Source organism: Fonsecaea multimorphosa (genome assembly GCF_000836435.1).
Source record: "Fonsecaea multimorphosa CBS 102226 unplaced genomic scaffold supercont1.1, whole genome shotgun sequence".
In the NCBI taxonomy this organism is placed as follows: Eukaryota; Fungi; Ascomycota; class Eurotiomycetes; order Chaetothyriales; family Herpotrichiellaceae; genus Fonsecaea; species Fonsecaea multimorphosa.
The window spans coordinates 2,455,702-2,477,662 of NW_015971635.1; the positions used below are offsets into that span (position 1 = coordinate 2,455,702).

The 21,961-nt window shown below is 53.6% G+C and overlaps 7 protein-coding genes across 7 annotated transcripts; 4 read left to right on the plus strand and 3 right to left on the minus strand.

The window, feature by feature from the left end:
• Nucleotides 1-379: 379 nt before the first annotated feature.
• Z520_00928 (uncharacterized protein) lies at nucleotides 380-3,822 on the plus strand (the record flags this gene model as incomplete). The annotated part of the gene is made up of 3 exons (XM_016771446.1): nucleotides 380-689; nucleotides 756-1,521; nucleotides 1,575-3,822. The coding sequence occupies 3 exons, from the start codon at nucleotides 380-382 to the stop codon at nucleotides 3,820-3,822; spliced, it is 3,324 nt and encodes a 1,107-aa protein (XP_016638356.1).
• Nucleotides 3,823-4,203: 381 nt separating this feature from the next.
• On the minus strand, nucleotides 4,204-8,208 carry Z520_00929 (uncharacterized protein; the record flags this gene model as incomplete). The annotated part of the gene is made up of 1 exon (XM_016771447.1): nucleotides 4,204-8,208. One exon carries the CDS (start codon nucleotides 8,206-8,208, stop codon nucleotides 4,204-4,206), a length of 4,005 nt encoding a protein of 1,334 aa, XP_016638357.1.
• An 813-nt stretch (nucleotides 8,209-9,021) lies between these two features.
• Z520_00930 (uncharacterized protein) lies at nucleotides 9,022-10,128 on the plus strand (the record flags this gene model as incomplete). Its single annotated transcript, XM_016771448.1, has 3 exons — nucleotides 9,022-9,594; nucleotides 9,683-9,910; nucleotides 9,970-10,128. 3 exons carry the CDS (start codon nucleotides 9,022-9,024, stop codon nucleotides 10,126-10,128), a joined length of 960 nt encoding a protein of 319 aa, XP_016638358.1.
• A 3,328-nt stretch (nucleotides 10,129-13,456) lies between these two features.
• Z520_00931 (uncharacterized protein) lies at nucleotides 13,457-14,905 on the plus strand (the record flags this gene model as incomplete). Its single annotated transcript, XM_016771449.1, has 1 exon — nucleotides 13,457-14,905. One exon carries the CDS (start codon nucleotides 13,457-13,459, stop codon nucleotides 14,903-14,905), a length of 1,449 nt encoding a protein of 482 aa, XP_016638359.1.
• Nucleotides 14,906-15,781: 876 nt separating this feature from the next.
• Z520_00932 (uncharacterized protein) lies at nucleotides 15,782-17,851 on the minus strand (the record flags this gene model as incomplete). Its single annotated transcript, XM_016771450.1, has 1 exon — nucleotides 15,782-17,851. One exon carries the CDS (start codon nucleotides 17,849-17,851, stop codon nucleotides 15,782-15,784), a length of 2,070 nt encoding a protein of 689 aa, XP_016638360.1.
• A 967-nt stretch (nucleotides 17,852-18,818) lies between these two features.
• On the plus strand, nucleotides 18,819-20,408 carry Z520_00933 (uncharacterized protein; the record flags this gene model as incomplete). The annotated part of the gene is made up of 1 exon (XM_016771451.1): nucleotides 18,819-20,408. One exon carries the CDS (start codon nucleotides 18,819-18,821, stop codon nucleotides 20,406-20,408), a length of 1,590 nt encoding a protein of 529 aa, XP_016638361.1.
• A 21-nt stretch (nucleotides 20,409-20,429) lies between these two features.
• On the minus strand, nucleotides 20,430-21,651 carry Z520_00934 (uncharacterized protein; the record flags this gene model as incomplete). Its single annotated transcript, XM_016771452.1, has 2 exons — nucleotides 20,430-21,420; nucleotides 21,479-21,651. The coding sequence occupies 2 exons, from the start codon at nucleotides 21,649-21,651 to the stop codon at nucleotides 20,430-20,432; spliced, it is 1,164 nt and encodes a 387-aa protein (XP_016638362.1).
• Between the last annotated feature and the right edge of the window lie 310 nt (nucleotides 21,652-21,961).

Genomic DNA, 21,961 nt, shown 5'->3' on the forward strand with positions numbered 1-21,961 from the left:
ACGAAGTCGTGCATGTGGATCTGGCCAGGTACGAGGTAGTACACCGTTCAGCAGCCGAGCCCCTGATCGCGTAGCGGTCAACGCGTTTGGTACTTGTACCTCATGGACATCTACCTAGGTAGGTACCTCCTTATATCCAAACCCACTATGAGAAGGCTAAGGCGGGGCATGAACCCTTACGCGGCAGCACCCCAAGAAACACATGCTGTTCTCACATTGTTCGACACTTTAGGTTCATGCGACAATCTCATAGCCTCAGTCGCGATTTACTTACCCACGACCCTTGGGACGTCCTTTCCATGCAGAGACTAGGATCGGCTTCCTGGATCTTTGCCGCACCCGGAAGGACTCGCGACAGCCCGCACCGCGCCCTCTCACCATGGGAAGTGTTGAGCACGCGGGAGACAAGTCTATTGAAGATGTCTTCCTCCAAGATGACCTTAGCCCGACCATCGCAGAGCATGCGACACAATGCCAGTCTCTTTTCCACAAGCACATGGTCATGCCGGAAATCGTGCCAGACCCTACTATCATGGACGACCAGCTTGCACGCTTTTCTCTGTGGGCGTCAAACATGGATGTTTACGGGCCACCCAACGTCTCCCTGGACTACCGACTCCGATTCAGTCCCACAGCCGTGGATATTATACATCAGCTCCTGGATGTTATTTGCGATACCTTGCAGTCTTGTGAGACCTTTCCGTACCAAATTCGGATGCATTGACGCACAAGGCTAATGTGAGTCTCGACAACAGTGAAGCCAATCGACGACCGACCACCAAAAACTTCGAGCAGAAAGAGACAACGCATGTCAGTATATGGCAATCCGGGAGTCACGAGGAGAGCCGAGGACGACCCAAGCGATTCAGAGAGCGAAGTCGATCCAGCAGAGGAGAACATTTTAAAGATCACTGAGACAATCGGCGGAACAGTGACGCGGCTCTTCCGTCTATCCAACGCCGTTCGAAAGTCCGCCAAAGCCAACCGGGCTCGCAGGATCGAAAGGTACAGAGACGACGAAGAGGCGAATAAGGCCATTGACGAGTTGCGTCTCTACACAAAATGCTATATTGAGTTGCGATTCCCGGAGGCGCCCGAGGCGCTCCGCTCGGCATTGGTGGAAGCCAATGCGCTGCGACTTCGACGGCTGTATTATCAGCGCTCCCATCGAAGGCGCCTTGATCTTAGTATTCAGCGCCCGGAAACGACTTCGGCCGTTGTTCCACTCCTCAAAATGACGGGGAGTGCGCCAGCTGTACGGTTTGCGCCGGGCGCGTTGCCAGAGCCCGCGACGACCACCAAAATGCAGCCCCCTTCGCCAGCGCCAGCAACGAATGCAACTACTGCTCGACAAACTGCCGTTGCGGCCTTCTACGCCAAATCCACAACTGAGGTTCCCCGGGCTAAATCGGTTCTCGTGAACAACAAGTTGTCGTTCCCTCCCATACCACCGACGAAGCAGTGTCCATACTGCGGCGTCATTGTTGAGTTCAAGAACACTGCAAGGTCATTGCTGTGGCAGTAAGCAGACCATTCCTGTCGTCTCATGGGAATATGTGGCTAATATGGACCAGAAATCATGTCATCGGAGACCTGGAGCCGTTTATTTGTGTCTTTCCACACTGCCTGGAAGGAGGTCACCACGGGCACGGGACCGGTCCGCTCACATTCGAAACGTCGAAAGCCTGGTCCAGCCACATGCAGACTGCTCACGGCCATACATGGGAGTGCAGGGCCCCTTCTCACGATCCGATCGTCTTTGGCCAAGAGGCCCAGTACCAGGAGCATTCCATCAGGGAGCACGGCGTGCCTGAAGCGCATGCCGGGACCCTCAGCAACGCCGCGCGGAGGCCAGTCGCCGATAAGGTGCTTGAATGTCCATTTGGTGACGATTTTCAACCCTCGGGAAAGATGGAATCCAACGCTATCTTCTCTAGTGAAGCTCTCCAGTCACACGTGGCCGGCCATATGAAGGAAATTGCTCTGCTTACACTGCAAAAACTTCCCAGTGATGATCACGAGAACGTGGAGAACGTCGATAGCGACCAACCGTTGGAAGATGATGGGCCGCCAGGGGCTTTTCGTGCATCCATGTACAGCGTACTGGACGATGAGGACCTAGATTTCCAAGACGATGGCGCTGAGGCTGCAGATGGCAATGTCGGACACCGCGAAGAGGACATCAGTGCACGGGTGACTGTGCTCGACCTAGAGGACAAAGACGACTTGGGGATGACGAAGCTGCACCACGCGGTGCAGGCCGGCGATCTGGGCTTGGTCGAGTCCTTGATCCAGAGCGGCGCAAATGTAAATTTCAGGGACGAAAATGGCCAAACGCCTCTGCATTACGCCGCGGAGAGGGGCTTCATCGAGTGCATGGAAATCTTGGTCATGCACGGTGCGAATTTGCGTATCGTTGACAAGTCTGGATTTTCCCCATTTCTCTGGGCTGTGGTTGCCGGGCAAGATGGCGCCATTACGGGACTGTTGTTCATGGACGCTGATGCCAATTCATTCAGCGCGGATGGAAAGTCTGCACTCGCTTGGGCAGCCAGTCTGGGATGGTATTCGACTGCTGAAATGCTTGTTGAACACCGTGCCCGCATGTCTGATATCCGAGATACGCAACAGACTCTGCCTTTGGAAGAAGCGGCAGCTTCTGGCAGCTTTTCCACTGTTTTATTGCTCCTCAGACGTGGTGAGGATCCGAACCATCGTAATCGCGATGGTTGGTCCGCGATACATTGGGCAGCAGAGGAGGGCCATCTGGAGATTGTGCATGTGTTGCTGGAGGCTGGGGCCAACCCCAATGCTGTCAGCTCTTACGGAACGTCACCACTGCACTGCGCTGCAAATGGAGGGCATGTTTCCATTGTGAGCTTGCTGCTCCTACATCGAGCTGACCCACTCAAGTCAACATGCCACGGCTGGACTGCACTGCACCACGCCGCCTTCATGGGGCATTCCCATGTCGTCCAGCGCCTTTTAGAAGACGACCGCATACGATCCATTGCCTCTCAGCAGGACAACCACGGCTGGTCCGTTCTTCATTTAGCCATCCACAGTCGAGATCTAGCCACCGTCCATATCCTGCTCGACAAATCTGTCATTGCAGAGCCTCAGACCCTATTCGACGAAAGCGGCCTCACTGCAGAAGAATGGCTGGATCGCGGGCTGGCAAGCCATGCCCAGAGAGCCACCAGCAACTTAGCATTCAGCAAGTCGCGATGTTGCCGGGCCGTCACAAGCCTTCGCCAAGCTGTTACCTCAAGCAACATCCCCATGATCAAACTTCTGGTCAAATTGGGTCACGACATCAATGGCATGAACTCTGGAAGGAGAACTGCGCTCTACTACGCCGCGAAGAAGCGCATGCTTCCCATCATGGATCTCCTTCTTGACCTGGGTGCGGATCCCAACATCCTTCCCGCGGGGCGGAAGAACTGGGAAGAATTCATTTCGCCTGGTGACGTTTTACTGCGGCTCAACAGAGCAGGATACTGGAAGCGAGATACCGACCACGAGGTGGAGCGCCAGATTCGTCAGGCACTTAGAGCGCAGAGTCAACCGTCTGTGCCGGATCAACAAGCCCGGTTCGTATCAGACGAGTCGACTTTGTCAATCCCGGACCAGTCTGTCTCCCATGGGTGGTTCCGACCGTCCTCACCTGTTCCAGCTTCGTCCACGCCACCTTCTCCAGATCATGCAGCCTCAAGTAGACCCGCACGCTCGCCGGCGCCTACACACCAAACAAATGACAAGAAGCGCAAGGCAAAGTCAGGCCGGACGGGTTGGTGGAAGCGGCTCATAGGTGGAAGATAGCGACCTCGGTCTCTGAAAGCGAGATTGAGGGGCGACAGAAGGCCTGTGGGTTGTACCGGCCCAGAGCTCTGACAGCTAGATTGGGGGTCTTACGTGACTCTGTCCGACTATAGCAGCGGCTTCGATTCAGTAGATTCGAAATTTGCGGATATGGAGACCTCTGAGCAGGAAAAAAAAGGAAACCAATTCTGGCGCTCATGTCTGTAAATCAAGGGTCAAAGGTACATCCAGACGCTTTCCTGTAAATTAACGTCCCTCGACTGGAAGAATTTTTCGGATCAAATCCCAAAGCACGTAAAGTACAATTATGAAAACAGGCTCAAATCTTCCTCGTGACTTAGCTCTGGGCCTTCTCAGGCAAGAGCATCGCGCAATCCCCCTTTACGAACCAAGGATGCGATTCATCATGTCTCCGACTCCCGGCAAGGACCGTAGATGCCGTTCCACTCTTTGTCTCGGTGCGCCCCTAGGTAATGTCAAGCCATACTGCTTTCCAATGATCAGGCACTCCACAAAAGTCTTGCAAGCCCGCCTCTGCAGCGATCCCGGAGGTTCCTTCGCTATCAACGGCCCTAATTCCTCCGGAAGGGCCTCACCAATCAGCCACCGGTGAGGCGTGGCATCCTCCTGGCAGAGTATCAAGCATGCTGCCGAGGGGACGTTGAGAAAGCGGTCCTGGCCCTTCTCATGGGCCTGCTGGGCGAAGTGGAAAATAGTGGTCAGAAAGAGCCGCAATTGGGCAGAGTCGCGACTTGAGCTGATGACCAAGAGCTCATTGGCGCACGCCTGATTTGCATCGCTGAACAATCCGACCTCGTAACTGCTGCCGATGTATCCTTCGAAGAACTCCGCGACGACCCGGGAGAAATACTCGATCGGCCCTGGTTCCCGTTTGTTGATCATGGCGAAGTGGGCCGTCACGAGCAGGGCCGTCCGAAGTACGTTCTCTTCCCGATCCCCATTTCGAACACAGCCATCGAAGTCGGCCAAAAACTCGCGGATGCCGAAGTGGAAGAACTCCAGCGCGTCCCTGTCGCAGGCAATGGCCGCCCAATCTGAAATTGCCGCAGCGGTGACGGCATCCCCTTCTCTCCATCCGTGTCGGACAGCCGTGAGTTTCGTATCCATGCCGGTGAAGACCGTGATGGCCAGCAGTGCCTGAAGATCTCTGGGCGCGACCTTCTGCAAGATGTGCGTCGACAGGTCGCCCATGGCCTTCAGCCTCTTCGGATTCCTGGCGACAACCAGTCCCAAGAAGAACACGTGGTACAGTTTCGCCCATTCTCGCAGTTCGTCCTTTTTGTTCTCCTGGACGAGCTCCTGCAGCACGGACAGACTGTCCCAGCGGTTCAACGCCACAAACTTGAGATAGAAGGACATCAATTCGAGGACGAGCGGAAAGCGGAGGGAAAGGCCAAACCCTTTCATGACCATGTCGACAAACCGCGACGATCGCTTGAAGCGTGCGAGGAAGACCTGCTCCTGGAGCCCAAGTAGCTCTTTCACCCGCTCGTCCATCGGGTCCGTAGGTCCCCTCAGGGAGGCAACTCCCAGAAGAGCTGGCAATTTGTCCACGCGCGCTCCGTGCTCAAGTAGTTGCTGCGTCATTTCTCTGGAATTCGCCAGAATGGCTCGCACCAACGGCGTGTCCGTATCACCATGCTCCCCCTCGGCCTCGAGACGGGCGCCGTATTCGAGCAGCAAAGACACGACGTCCTTGTGATGTCCGGTGACCGCAATATGGAGTGCCGTCAACATGCTTCGATCTTTGAAATTGACACGCGCACCACGTTCAAGCAGCAGTTCCACCATTTCTCGGTGACCTTGGTTGACGGCCCAGGACAGCGGCGTCCGGCCGTAGTTGTCCTTTCGCGAAATGAAACGGGCATGCTTGCTGATGATCAACTTGGCCCAGGGTACGTTGCCAAAGTATGCCGCGAGATGCAAGAGTGTGAAGGAGGGCGGGCTTCCGCCGTTCTTCTCCTGCTCCCAGTACACTTTCCACCATTCGTCCCGGATCGGTGAGTCAACCTGGAAAAACGGACGTGAGAACTCGGACGCTGCATCGATCACATGAATGGCGTGGTGAAAATGCACCGGCCAGTATTGGCTAGCATAAGATAAGAATGGATCGTGGCCAGACATCTCGTGAACCCTTCCGGGATTTCCGTATCCACGCTCGACGTGTGCTAAACAGGTCTGCATGAGACTCCTGTGGGTGTGCTGGCTCATATGGAACATGTTGATCCCTTTGATGTTGACTTGATCGCTCTGAAAGAACTCCTTCGCCGATTCGTGAACCAGGTTGACGACATCTCCTTCGACCTTCACGAGCAACCCGCCGAGCCTGAGCCGATTCTTGGTCACTTGCGTTGCTGGAAGAGTGCCGTCAGACTCGATCGCTGCGGCCACGGTCAATTCTTCCAGGGTGAGGGGCCGGGCAGCGAGAACGACCCATTGAAGAATCGGAACCAATGATTTCTTGTCAGCGACCTGCTGAAGAAGCCGCTGATAAATCCCACCCAGGCCTTTAGGAACATGGCGGAGAACTTCATCGATCTTGCTCCAACTCCTGCCTTGAAGCTCATTGGCAACGAATCCAACCCACAGAAAGGTCCCATCAGCGCCGGCCAGCAAGGTCTGCTGAACCTGCGCGACCATCTCTTCGGAAAGGTTTTGCTCGGCTGCCAGTTCAGCAACTTTGGCGACAATGTATCTCTCGACATCACGCGAAATTTCCGTGTCGGACTCGTCTAACTGGATCTGCGGGTATTGGCCGAGTTTGCTCTCCAAAACAGCCGGCTGAGGTCGGGAGAGGATAATGAGCTTCAATCGTGGCCTTGCCTTTTCCCCGGACTTCGACAAGTAATTCATAACGGCATCGAGAAGCTGCTTGAGTGATTCCTTTTCGCATTCATCCAAACCGTCCAGAACACAGACCACCTGGGAAGACGTGCTCTGCTGAAGTAGAGTCAGAAAAACCCTCCACAACGCGGCAAAACTGGAAATGGTATATTTGGTTGTTTCCGTCCCATCGAAGGAAATCTTGATGTCTTTGGCCAGACTAGGACAGAGGTCGATCCATTGGTGCAGGATGCCTCTCATGATGGTCAGCGCGGTGTTCCGATTTTTGTCGCGGTTACTGCAGAAGTAGTAGAGAAGAATATTGTCGGCGGCGTCAACCACTGGCTGAAGCACCTCGGTGATATAAATCGCCAGCATGGTCTTCCCTTTCCCGGGGCCACCTGAGATCCAGAGCAGCGGGTGACTCGCATCTGCCAGCCACTCTTGATAATGGGGATGCTGTATGAGCCATTCGCAGGTGCCATCAACCCTACGCCCTTTCAATGCAACGAGGGACCTCCGATCAACCTCTGGTCTTGTCAGAAGCAAAGCGTCAAGAACGGGTGCGGCCTCAGCATACGAGCTTGTGGCCAGAGGCATCGTCTTGGACACGGTGGGTATGAAAGAGAGGACCTCTTTTGCATACGCTGCGGCAGCCGCCGCGGCGTAAGCGTGCCAGAGCTCGGACCTGTGCGAATCTGCGTAGTCGCAAATGCCTCGGATGACCAAGTACTGGGCGGCGTCCCTCAGCCCGGTTGCCTCTGTCTCGAAACAGAGAATGCCATGCTTGTGTGCGAATTTGTCCCGGGTCGCTCCGTGGCCCGTCAAGTGATGGCTGGAGGCAATAAGGCCATAATGAACTATGGGATCCTGTACCTCCCGAGGCTGCCGGGATCGGATCCTATCTGGGTCGCAATGACTGCATCCGCTTTCCTCGGATTCGACGATGGCATGATCATAATTTGGCTCGAAGAGGACGTCTTGCTCCGGGCCAGGGTACGCAAAGGTGACGGGGTCTTTGTGCACGATCTCCGAGATGTATAGTGGCACCTTACTTTCATCAAAAATGGCGGCTGTCTCGGCCTTACCCATAGCGGTGAGAAGTAAGGGTGTTGGATGATCTGATGGCCTGCCGCGAACAAACTGGTCTTCCGTTCGCTCCCCGTTCACGTCATACTGAACGACACCCGGCCAGCCCGCTGTCGACTTGCCGACAACAACATCACCAAGACGAATATCCTCCTCCGTATCGGGCACTCCTCCCGCAATGCCAACCATGAGAGTGAACCGGACAGATAGGTAGCTTGCGTGCAACTGTGTGGCCACGTCGGCCACCGACGTTTTACCACACACCCTGGAATTGGGATACGCCACGACGACGTTGTGGCCTTGAAGGCTCCCCAGAATGTAGTTATTGTTGTCGTCTGAGTTTTGATCCAGAGGTAGCTTGTCATGGACGTGATCAAGCGCTGCTTTGGCTGCAGCGACCTCTATAGGCAGTGCGCAAACCCACCCGACTGTGTAGTCGTCACGGGACGCCATCTCCGGCCTGGACGCAGGTCAAGGAACGAGAGACTCCAGGAGCGTCGGTGCCGACGCGGTTCTATTAGGTATGTCGAAGCTGGACTGTCTGGCCAGTTTTTAGACAAGGTCGACTGCCCAGAACATCATGCGCGTTCGTATGGGTGAGTAAAACAGTCAATCAATCAAAGAGTACCTCTTACAGCATGGAACATGCGAGGGGACAAACAGACAGGCTCTCGATCAGCATTCTCCGTCCGCCTCATCATGGGCGTGTCAGGTGTCAGTCAAGTTGCTCGGGCCCACTCACACCTCGATTCCTCGATGCCCCTTGAGCCAGAAGCGCATACAACCTGGAATGCAGCTAATCAAGGTCTCAAAAGTCCTGGTCTGTACGAGACATGCAGGCTGTTGCAGCAGGCGCACCACACGTAAGAGTAGGTACTGATTTGGAGAGGGGCGCTAGCACGGACCGGGTACCCCGTGGCTGTGCCCGATAGGATCCATGTCGCGGACCCGCGGTGCCCCTGAGCCGCCCCGCTCTTGTCGCAAGGACCAATTGCGCAATTGGAGGCTGATCATCCTGGCTTGAACAACCCGATGTGGTTGGTTCGGGCTTGTTCCGTTACCCACATGCGAGCTGTTGGGGCCGTGACAAAAAGGTGCGGCAATTAAAGCGCCATGGCTGGCGCTTAGCGAGAACAACTGAAGTAGTACAAAGGGCAGCAGTGCAAGTAACAAAGCAAGACGGAAACCTCTTTCTTCATCTCACAATTCCACTTACTCTCAAAATCCCGCCTTCGTACCTTAGATTATCGTTAGGCACGCCAGCAAATGGTATCCGCTGCCCGTCTTCGAGTTTCGCCCCCGGAGCCGCCAGAGGCGCACAAGAAGGGGGTGATGGAATCCATCAGCGACACCGCATCCAAGCCCGGCAAGGCAGGACGTCCAGTTCTTCTCTCGTTCGATGAGATGCCGGAATGGTACCGACGTGAAGCCAATCAGTGGATTCTCCATGGCTATCGGCCCATCTCGGGCTCGGCTCACGCTTCGTTCTGCAGTTGGTCGTATATCCACAACGAGTCGGTCAACATCTATACCCACCTCATCCCGGCCGTTTTCTTCCTGCTCGGCGAGTGGTATATCCAGCAGTATCTTACCAGCAGATACTCCAGGGTCACTGGCGCTGATTTCGTTGCCTTCTCCATCTTCATGTTGGCGGCCGTCACGTGTCTGTCGTTGTCGGCGACGTACCATACATTGATGAACCACTCCAAACACGTGGAACATTTATGCCTGCGACTGGACATGCTGGGTGTAGTGGTCTTCATACTGGGGGACCTTGCCTTGGGAATATACATGGTTTTCTGGTGTGAACCTTTGCCACGCAATATCTACTGGTCTATGGTTAGTCAAGCTCAATGTGCACAGTTTTGTTTTTCTTCATCTCAGATCTGGTACTTGAGTCTAACGCTTTTCTTTCCTCATTCGATAGATTGGAGTTTTCGGGACATTGACCATCTTCATGACAATGCATCCCAAGTACCAGGGTTCAAAGTATCGCCTCTTCCGAGCGTTGATGTTCGTGGCGACTGGCCTGTGCGGTGTTGCGCCTTTGATCCATGGACTCAGTGTGTTCGGCATATCGCAGATGATGAGAAAAGCTTTTCCCTATACTATGGCAAAAGCAGGCTGCCTTTTATCGGGGACTGCGTTTTATGCAGTAAGTCTCCCATTTTCGCACACAAGAGAGAAATTGACCCTGACACATGTGGTTCTAAGACTAGGTTTCCCGAAAGTCGATATCCCGGCAAATTCGACCTATGGGGCTCCCATTCGATCTTTCACATCCTGGTGGTATGCGCCGCTGTGGTCCAGCTCATGGGGTATCTGGATGCCTTCGACTATGCTCACGCAAACCTTACTTGCTCGTCTGTGTGAATTATGTATACTTGCCGAGTATGGAGCTTCTGGCCGCTGGGGCGAGCTTCCAAATGCTTGTCCCTTGAGTTCCGACGTTTCACCTGCCCTCCCTCGTCCATGAATCCAGATCGGTTTTGACGAAGTCCCTTGCATGTCGAACCGCGACTTTCGTCTGAAGACCATGACTTATGGCTCGTGGACGCTGTGAAACGAGTAAAAGCTTCTACGCTGGAAGATGCTGAACATGACAGCTGTTTGAATCACCAGGTTCGCAGGACCTATCGGATCGTCGACAAAGCGTGATTGAAAGGGAATTCGTTGCTTGGTGGATTGACTCTAAGTCGCCCCTGATAGCGGGCATGTATTGAGCCATGCATTTCTCATCGCTCTCTCCCGCAAGCGGCGCGAGATCCTCCGCTGGCTGAGACACCCCTTCGAGCGTTACGAAGACACGCTTCGGATGGACATGGTGACGCCCAGATGTTGGGCCTGCGACGTCTCAGACTCTCATCAGCTGAAGGTGGCAGCTAGGCCACAATATTAGGGTCAACCGTCTCTTCGGAGGCCGGGCAAGCAGTGTTATAGGCTCTTACAGAATGCAGCGGTGCAGGGCCCGGTCGTAATCCTTCTTCATCTTTAAGGTATACTTATACCCTCCTCGGACTTGATTAACTTTTATGTGCGCTCCTCTTTTTTTTCCACTTACCTCTGCTTAAGCCCATAATTTATCTGCGATAGGTTTGGGCTCTATTTAATACTCCATAAGAACAAACTAGACAGGGAAATCAGACCGAGGGGACCCTCTCAGCGGCAGGGAAGGAAAGACAAAACCATATCCCCTAGGGACCTAGAGACCTAGAGACAGGCCACATCTCCTGCTCGGCTCGGAGACATAATGGCAGGCCGAGTTGGAAATTATCGGAGGTGTGAGAGCGACGTTGAGGGTGAGTAGAGGTGTAAAGATGATGAGCGAGGGTGGAGTCGTGCGGTGTCGGTTTAAAAAGCGGCACAGTCGGGGTGAAACCAAGTAAACTCCGAGCAGATGTTACTCTGCTTGAGCTGCCAAGCAAAAGAAATGTATTCGTTATCCAAAATGAAATTATTGTCTCTCGTGTGGATTGTACACACAATGCTCTCCAGGGACGATCCAGGAAGGCGGTGAGTTTGTGGAAGTGACTGAGCTTTCCTGCCTCTGTATTGGCAAAATATCAAGAGGTCTTTTGAGGATTGGTGCTGCAAAGAAAGCTGACCTGTCAAAAGCATCTCCCTTGATGATATTGATGACTGCCGAGCACATCCTGACAATGGCAAAACTGATTGAAGGGGCAAGCTCGGACTGTGCTCCTGCATCTCTAGTCGCAACTCTTGTCAGCTCATTGGAGTGCGGAGGCAAAGAATGACCCAATATAATGAAGGACACACCGTCTCTTCGCACCGCACCCGCCTGCGTGCGCCTTCTTGCACCTTGAAGACAGTTCACCTAGGCCACATCATTGCCAGGACTCTCGAAGATGAAGAAGAAAAAGCAGAAGAAGCAGAGGAACGAAAGATATCAGCATTGCAGGCCAGACGAAGAGCATGCGGTCGACGCCTGGAAAGGGTGCTAAACTCGCGCCAAGTCGAGCAAAACTCTGACCACCTGATTGACCCACCAGCACCAACTGAGGCTTGTTGTTTGGGGATATATTTTATAAACTCAGAATCTCCTCCAACAATTCCTGTATCTATCCCGGGTTCCAGCCTCTGAGGGTTCACACCGAGTGAGCCAGATGAGGAGCTAGCTGGGGCGTGAGGGTGTGCACACCAGATATGGGACAGCGTCTCTTGGGAGTTACGAGAATCCTAGAAGGTAACTCCCTGATCGCCCACCATCGAGTCATGGCTGGCGGTTCCGCGCCTATAACGGCTCCCTACGCGTGGGATTGTCCGAGGCCGGAGAGAACCTGACGAGACTGACGGAAAAAATCCTCCTATACGACTGGAGGGTTTCCCTCGACCTGAACCTCAACTTCCTGAGCGTGGAGTTGGGCTTCAGGCTAGAGTTTTTGTTGCATTTGCAGATGAATTGTGTGTGAAAAAAGACCACGGGGTTTTTTTCGCTCCCAGTGGGATTCGAACATTTCCAGTGTGTTTGTTTTTGTGAGTGGACCGGCAAGCGCAGGGTACAGTCTGGTTCTACTTGGCGCCAGAGTCACCACTGCAGTGCAGAACGCGCCTTGACCGAGTCCCTGGGACCCGGCGGGCGTCACGTTCCTCCCTTCAACCTCTGCAACTCAGCAGCTACGCAACTCAGCAGTTACAGTCACTTTGCCTAAGGGTTCCCGATCTCTCGCACCAATACCCTGTCTAGCCCCGTGCATTCAAGCCCAAGGATTCGGTGATAAAGTTGATGACAGTGCGGAATGATTTGTTCCGTAAGCTGAAGGAGTGTAGCCAGGCGATGAGACATGCTTTCTTCTGAAAAGGCTTTTGCGATCGCCAGTGCAGCAATCGAAACAAATCAAGAACCATCTCAGCTGCAATCCTCAGCCTTGTCCAGAATTTGACGAGGCTGCGGCCCCGTGTCACTGGCATCCATCCCTATCAGGACTACCTAGTACTGCTGGATCACGGACCATTGACGCCCGACTCCTTCAGCGTTAGACTCAGCACCAGCCGGAACTAATAGAATTTGGGCGATGGCCGTTCAGGTTCGCCTGAGAATGGGATAGAGCCAAACAGCTACAAGGAACGAGGGTAGCCAGAAAGGTTTTGAGGCTTGTGTCTTAATGTGGTTCGACGTTCTGGGCTGTACACTAATTATTATTCCTTGCAGGAAAGCGCATAAGGGCGGCAAGAGCATCGAGCCACGGCTTTTGTAGCTGAAGACTAGCTTGATGGCTTTTTGATTATTTGTCATATACGAGGCAGGTCGACGACCACCCAACGACGTGTCTCCGGCTTAGTCCTCGGCTGTTTACAGTATATCGCTGCCTCCGACAGAGTCGAGGCGACCGAGATATTATGTTTGATGGCCCGATGTTGGTTCCGGATTGATGCCTTTGACGGGGTCCTTTGTGGTAAGGATTAGCATCTAATAATTGACTTTGCTCCAACCGCGAGTTTACTGGAGTTCCAGTCAAGGATCTGGCCAAGGTACCTATGTACATATCTCGTGGTCTGCACTCCAAGTCGGTAGTAACTTCATAAAGCGGCAAGATTCAGTGAATTTGTATGGACAAAAGATTGCCACTGTGAAACTGCGCCCTCAGTTCTTGGTCCTTTACCATCTGTATCAATCAGTGCGTCATATCCTGAGCAATGGGATGGTATTAGACTATTTGAGCCATTTATTCTGGTGTCAACCATGAGCGCTGGCTCTTCCTATCATTCGACCCCCTTCTCTGCTTCTGCTATCGAGCCTGCTCCTCCTCTCCCGCCACCCGATCGTTCTCGACAGCGACCCCCACAGCCCTTGCGCAGATCTTCGCCCAGGCTCTTCCGCGACTTCTTCAATGCTATGTCAGATACTGCCTCTCGCAGGCAAGCCACACTCCCTCATCCAGCGCTCAGTCTCCAAGACCCCCTTGTCGACGTCAACCGCGCCCTAGAAAACGCAAACCGTGCGCTCCTAACCGCCCAAGAAGCCTTCTACCAAGCCAGAAGGCCGCTGCCAGGGAACGAGGCCAGAAGATTGCGGACAGACAGCGAAGCCCCCAGTCAGTTGGTGGACTTGACGGCGCAGAGGAGCAGCTCCCCGCAAAGATCACGCAGTTCAATCTCAGCCGAAAGTCACTACCTTTCCCAAACCACGCATCCTCACGATCCTTCCTCTGCCCACCGATCAAGAAGGCTCCACGCCCTCGACGAGCCCGTCTACGGTGCCCGACCCACCAGCTCTGACCGCGAACTACCTCGCCTCCCTCCAAGCTTCAGATTCTGGCCGGCCGGCCCTGGAGTTTACCTGAACCGACAGGATCCAGATTACGACGGCAGACTACCTCCAGCATTTGAGGAAGAGGCGATAAATCGTCAACGAGAAAACCACCAAAACTGGGAACGCACTCAAGCCAGAAGCAGACACCGTCAGCGTGTCGAGCAGGAACAAAGCCAAAGCCAAAGCCAAATCTCTTCACAGACCACCATGTCGCCTCCCTCCTCATCCCTGAGGAGCACCCATCAATCTTCTCAGCATCGCCATTCACCCAAGCCAGACGCTGGAACAGAAGATCCCCCAATCGAATCCGTTGATCTCACTGCCGTTGATGACGCTGACGCCCTCTCCGCCGCTCTTGCAAAGCAGAGACAAGACGCTATCTTGGCTCAGAACCCACGAACAGAAAGCGGTCGCACGTCGTTGACCGGGTACAAATGTCCCGTGTGCATGGATACCCCCACTGATGCAACGTCTACGGCATGCGGACACGTCTTTTGCCACCGTTGCATTCTCGATACCCTGAAATGGTCCATTGAAACACGAAGGGAAAATATGCCGGCATCTAGGAAGTCCAAAGGCGTGTGTCCTGTGTGCCGAAAAACTCTGGATATGAAGGATACGCCTGGACCAGCTAGGGGCTTGATCCCTCTTGAGTTGAAATTAATGGTGAGGAAGCGAAAACGAGAGGACAATCCGGATGAAAAGGCGCCGGGAAAAGCGAAAGGAAAAGGCAAGGGGAAGTCGCTAGCCAAGGCTGAAACACTGAGCGACGACGAAGATGAAAATCGCAAGGACAGTGTCCAGGAGGTACCAAAACCCGGACATGAGACCGTGGACGAGGAGGCATTCTGGGGCACGTTCATCGACGACCAAGCCTAGTAGATTGCTTGAAAGTTAGACACCGGTGGATGGATCATGTTGGCATCGAAAAGGGTTGGCTTTGGAACTGCCGAACATCCGGGAGTTGCTATTCTGCTGTACTGGATGGGATGCGGAACCCCGTCACTGTCACGGTTCTTGTGTGTTTCTGTGCTCCTTTTTTTGTGTTTGACGATACCCACGAAAATGAACTGTGTTTTTTTACAACTTGCATTACTGGGACGGAGAGTGGACTAGGTGTATCTCTAGATAGAGGTTTCGGGTCTATGTTTTGTTTCTTTTATTAGACGAAATGGATTCCAGACCACCTGCAGATAATTAAATAACACCAGATCCATGGACAAGGCGCCCAGGAACGCCTGCGGAACACCTTGCAAAGACTCAATATCTATCCGTCTGCCCCCCTTTTTCTCGAGCAGTACGAATCAAGTTTATCTTATCTGCTTTGATCTCCCAACGGACCGCTTGGTGACATCGGTGGTCGCGAAGAGGAGGGGGGAGGAGAGGCTTCGAGGAGAGATGCTCTTGTTACATGTGTAGTTAGTTAGGAGTTAGTGGGGGAGAGTCATTTTGAAGAGAAAAATTCCTCTTCGTAGAGTGTACTTACTACCTAAGCGAGCTAGGTGGATATATATATATATATATATATATATATATATAGGCAGTCTGTGATACGTGTGATTGATACACGAGGACGAAGGAGGAGGAACGATAGGTGAAGCCACGGCAAGGGAAAAGAAAAAGAACAAATCCAAGATCATACAAGGCACAATGTACAAGGGATATTCGAACGCTTGCTTCGAAGAAAAACCTCAACACATCCCATCTAACTCCCATCCGCTCCATCCCATAAATCCTGTAGATAACCAGGGGAATTCAACTTTGCTCTCCATTCTGCGCCATCCGCCTCTTCCTCCCTCTCGCAATCAACGCCTTACTCGCCCACCGGGCGAGCCAGCGAACCATGACGTCCCTCATCAACAACAAGAACACCACCACCGACACGGGCGTTGCAATGACCCAGAAGAAGGCGTCGCTATGGTCCCTCACACCGGCGAAATGCGCAAAGTTCTGTCCAAAATACCCAGTCAAGAAGGTCAGAGGAAGGAAAAAACACGTCACGATGGTGAGTTGCTTCATGGATTCGTTTTGATACGCGGACACGGTGTTGAAGATCAGGTCGACCAGATTGTCCGCGTTGCGGCGCATCTGGTCATAGCCGTCTTGGATGAGAAGTGCATGGTCCTCGACGTCCCCCAGGTATGTCACTGTGAGTGGAGAGATCTCGACGCCGCTCACCAATGGCGGGGCACTGTAGTGCTTTCGGAGGTCATTGTTTTGGGCATTATTCAGCGCGGCCTTGTTCAATGGGTCGGTCCGTTGGTCGAGCGCAGCTGGAGTAGCGACGCGTGAGTGGGTTGCCGTCGCAGGCTGGGCGCTGGTCTTGTGGTCCTTGAGGGCGCCGATAAGCTGCACCACTGGAGCGATGGCGTTGCGGAGGATGGCGATCTCAGATGTCAAGATGTACAAAGTGGATGATTGATGGATGTCCGGATCCGTAAGAACATCGAGTTCTAAATCCCCTATTGCATCTTGGTACGCCGTTGTCACAGGAAGGGCAAGGTCGATGATTGCATCAAGGATCGCCTGACAGAGCATGCTGGCGTCGGAGCACTGACGGAGAATTGTGCCTGGGGACTGCAAACGGCGGATAATGGGGGTCTGTACATCGTGTGCAGAGTACTCGAAAAAGGAGATGACGGTATTGTCCGCACAGAGGAAGATAGACACTTGTTCCATAGAGACACCTAAACCCTTGTGGGCAAGTACGGCGTGACGCTCCATGTACTCGATGCGGTCTTGATTTGGGCCGGCGTGATAGCGTTGCATGGTGCGGATGGTCCTGGGCGCCCATGGCGTTTCCACTTTGCTCGCTTGTCTGAAGCTGTTCGAGGGCTGGAGTCCGTCGCTTAAAATATCTGGAGATCTGAGGGTCTGTTTCTTCATGTTCTTCTTCCAAAGAGGCTTTTGCAGGTCTTCAATCAAAGAGCGGATGGCCCCTTTCCGCTTCCGTTCGCGATGTCGCCGCTGGCGTTCTGTGATGATTCTGGTCCGAAATTCGGACTCAGCCTCGTCAGATTTCGAGTCCTCTTTATCGTCGGCATCGGAATCGTAATCAGAGTCACTCTCCTCGATGTTGATGAGCTTCTGCAAGGGGAGGATCATGTAGGTGTGGTCACTGTACCAGTCGACCTTTGTGCGATTCTTGGTGTTGAACAAATCCTCAATGGCCAGCCGGTGGAGGTGTTTGTGGTTTCCCAGCACTCGAATCACGTCCCAAGAAAGTCCGTTGACGTTGATCCAGCGGACGTCGGCCCATTCGGGCGGCCCCGTCTGGAGAAACTCGTCGAGGTTATCGTTGTCCAAATCTGTGGTGGAAACCGTCTCGTTGCTGAAGTCCACCACGGTAATCTCACACCGTTGATTCAGTCTCTCCAGGTGGGCAGCATCGGCAGGCGTTACGACACCCAAACTGTAGGGAGGAGCTGGGTCACTCGTGTCAATTCCAGGCTCTTGCCCCGGAGTCCAGCCTGTTGATCTGCCCATTTCGCCCGGCCCATACAAGACATTGGTGGTACCTGCTCGACCTCTCCTCCGCAGAGACCTTACCGAGTACTTGGAGACACCGGTTTCGCTGCGATTGAGGGTCGGCGAATGCGGTGCACCATCTCCTTCGTGGTGATGGTGTTCTCCCCCGTCCCTGATCCGGACATGTGACGGAGGATTCTCGACGACGACCGGATTCTGAGCTTCCAAGTCCTCCTCATGGCGCCGACGGTGGCCGTGCTCTCGGGAGTGACGGGGGAGGGAAGTTTCAGATTCAACGGCAGACTCGATCGATGTGCGCTTCGAGGAGGCCACGATATGGCCCGGATGGCTCACCATTGTGAGGGATGGATTGAAGGTCGCTAAGGAAGTTCGGGGGACATTTGGTAGGATATTAAAGCAGTGTGCGGCATCAACACAGGAGTCAGGGAGAAGTGGGTATTATCAAAGGGGTGGAAGTTGGCGACGAACATATAGTACGCCGTGCTGAAAAGTCAGCTGAAAAGAAATGCGCCTCCCAGAAATAAAATGCCAATGACGCGAGGGATGGGGAGGGCATCATAAGGAGGAGAGGGGAGAATCCTAACTGGGGCTGGAGGCTAGTAGAGGCCAATGGCACCAACGGCGTGCCTAGCGCGCCCCCGTAATCTAAGCTTTTAGGCGATAGACCTGCCCCTTAGGGGGCGTGGAGCTGGTGGGATTAGTTTTTAGGCACCTTGAGCCGCCAATGGGCGAGTCTGGACCATCCCCGGCGGATCCCTGGACAAGAACAAAGGTTTCAGGAACAGTGACATAGGTATGACATTCTAACCGACCAAGGCACGGGAGCATTCCCGCCCAGTACAATATCATGGAAACAGAAGTCCGTACCTGGGGAATGAGATTTCCTATCAGAGAGACGCCACCTCTTTACACAGAGAGAATCGTCTTCGAAGACTCCATGACCGGCCAGCCCGTATCGCCCACCTCGCCATTGACTGCAGGTATGCACCTCTAGTAGCGTGTTTAGGGGCCCGTGCAATTGCCCAATACGAACCCACACTACCGGAACGAAAGAGACGGGTCTGTTTCCTGAACCAGCCTTTCCGCACTGTTAGACGATATCTCGCCATCTCGCCATCTCCTTGCAAACTCGTATCGCAAGGCTGAGTCACCCGCGTGCAAATGATAACCTGGCCACTGTCTTCATACCTTGATATTTGACCAATGGACTTGCCAGTCCCAACAGTATAAGGACTTCGGTCTCCCCAGTATAACTATTCTGAGCCGACCACTTTAAACCAACCTTCGTCGCCCACAATCCGCCATGCTCACCCCTAAGGGCATCGTGGTCTTCTCCGGTGGCAGCGCTGCCAACTCCCTCGTCGACGTCTTCGAAGCCGTTCGCGAGAGCAAAGACTGCCCTTTATCCTACATCATCCCCATAAGTGATAACGGCGGCTCTTCTTCTGAATTGATACGTGTCTTTGGCGGACCAGGGATCGGTGACGTACGAAGTCGACTGGTCCGGTTGATTCCCACCGATCCGCCCTCGACGGAGAGGTCGGCCATTTCCAACCTGTTCAATCACCGCTTGTCGTCGTCTTCCTCGACGGACGCTGCGAGTCAATGGCAGAGCATAGTCTGGGGCACGTCCGAGCTCTGGAACGGCATCCCCTCGGCCAAAAAGGAGCTGATCCGGTCGTTTCTCAACCTGCTGAACCTGGAGATCCTGAAGCGCGCGAGACCTTCTTCGACTTTCGACTTCACGTCGGCCAGCGTCGGCAACCTTTTTTTGACCGGTGCACGGCTCTTCAGTGGTAGTTTCGAGTCGGCGATTTACTTGTTGAGCAGCCTGTGCGCCATCCCCGACGGAGAGGTGCGCGTTATCCCCAGCATCAATTCCAACTTCTCCCACCACATCGCGGCCGGGCTGGCGAATGGCGAGACCATAGTAGGACAGAACAACATTTCGCATCCTGCGGCCAAGACCGCCTTGGAGATGCCGACAGTGTCGCCTACAAACACGCCACCGGACGTCCGTGCTCGCCATCATGTCGAGCACTCTGAGGAGATCGAGGACGCTCACTTGCCAGGGACGCTCCCGACGCTGCGGCAGCGAAATATTAAATTCAGCAAAGATCTTGACCAAGACCTCCCGGCCCGTATCGAGCGAATTTGGTACATCAATCCCTACGGACAAGAAATGCTGCCACCTGCAAACCCACGAGTGCTCTCCGCGATCAAGCAATCCCAAGCTGTCATATACTCTATCGGCTCCCTGTTCACCTCAATCATTCCTTCCATTGTCCTCAAAGGAGTCGGCGAAGCTCTAAGCTCGACGCCCGCCCGTCATAAGATTCTCATTCTGAACGGCTCCTTGGATCGCGAGACAGGTCCGAGTTCAAATCCCTTTTCAGCCTTTGACTTCGTGGAAGCCATCGCCCGTGCTTGCGAACAGTCACAGGGACGTCTATGGAGACCTAAGCTTCATACCTCGCGGTCAGACGACACATTGAAAACGTCAGCACCATCAACTCCTGCAGCTAGTCGACACGGCGAATTTCTTTTTCCAGGCACAAACCACCATCCACGTGAAGCTGCTCGGGATTCGGTTTACCGTAAATATGTGACCCATGTCATTCACCTGACCGGTGAAGGAACTCCACGTGTCGACCGGAATCATCTTGCTTCTCTTGGGATTGATTGTTTGAAGCTGTACGGTCGCAAGAGCTCAAAAGGCGACATGTACTACGATCCGCAAGCCCTGGTTGGCGCCATCGAAGCAATCCTTGGCAAAAAAGGAGATGCCATGGCTGTGAGCAGAAGCCGGAGAAACACCGTCGATGCAAACGCCCTGTCTCAACTGCAGGAAGCAAGGACAAATGCTCGAATGGAGGCCCTCAAGTCTCCGTGAGATGAATTGTGGCTATAAAGCTCACAGCTTGCCACTTCTGTTGCGCAACCATGCAACAAAAGGCAGCTTCCATTCAACTCTTCGGAGACTTTCATGGAAAATATCGAAGTCAACTTTCTGAAGACGATCGAGCCACAACTGGGTGCTGACGGCTGGGCCCATTACAACACCGAAACCCCGGTCGATCTCTTCTTTGCTCCTATCGGTAGTTGTCCTGGCACTGACGTCGTACTTGCTGTACTCATGACCTTCATCGTGCATGTGCTCGAACTCATGGTCGGGACCTTGATCCTCTCGAATGCCTTTGAGCATTGCACGTGCGGTGATGAGATGGTCAGAGGCACGAGTCGCGACCGTGAAAACAGCATCACGGATGCCCGAGGCGTTTGCGCCATTCCGAAAGATATCTTCTTCCCTGACGCCATTCTGAGACATGATGTCTAAGGGTAGCGTGACAACACCCTGCCTGTCTCGAGTGGGAGCGGCGCCCATACCAGCAGGATTGTTGGAATGAAGGTTTGGAGGAGGTGGAAAAGCGAGCAAGGGCACTCCACGAAGCACAGCTACTATCCCAGCCGCCTTCCCAACGTGAGAAGCCAGATGATCCATGGTCAGAGAGTTTAAAGGAAGCGCAGACAACGTCAGATATAAGAGCGTTGAGTAGGTCGATTCAGCATAAGACTCGAGCTCAGCCAGGTTGGTGAAGCCGGGATGTGTCAGTTTGCGATCTCGCGCCGTGATGATGCGGTGGAACCAGGTCTTGTTGAGCTTGTTCCCTTGCTTCAAGTACGAAGCGAGCAGAATGGCAACAGGTTCTAACGGAGGCGCAAGATTGAAAGTCTTGTCGATGGTTTCCCGCCAGAATTGCATCCTCATAGCACCGATCTGCGGCATTGAAACCACGTCTGGGATCCTAGCCAGCTCGATATTGAAGGCGCGGATAGCAAGATATGCTGGAATTGTGTGCGGTTCGATGAAATGGGCCAGAGTGTATGAGGGGGAATCATAGTTACTAGAACAGACATCCAATGAGCAACCCACCCAGGGAAGACAGAGGTGTTTGAGCTTACCGAACAAGATTTGAGCAGTAGCCCTGCGCTTTCTTCACGTCCGGTGAATCTCGATCAAGAGACAGTGACGTCCTTGTACTTGCTGAGAATGTACGGTGCTTCAGGATGAAGGCCCCTCGAATTGGCCGTCGCCATAACCATAGAGCTGGGCCATGCTCCCTAAGAAGAATCATGTTGAAGTCTCCTTTTGTCTGTCTCCCACGGCCTAACCTTCTCGCATCAACTCCTCAGCTTGGTGCCGCTGCCATTTCAACGAGCAGGAGATCTAAGGAAGGAAATTTCTGCTTCCATACTCAATAGCTTCAAAATGAACACATCTTCTAGTAGTCTGTATACTGGATCGATGCTGGTCTCTGGAGCTGGTGGAGAAAGAAATTGGTTTTGTCATGACGTGTATTCGGATTCGCGTCACGTGTGAGCGCGTCGAATCAATTAACGCGTTCATTTCCGCCTCGAACAAGATCTTTTCCCTTCAGCACCGAG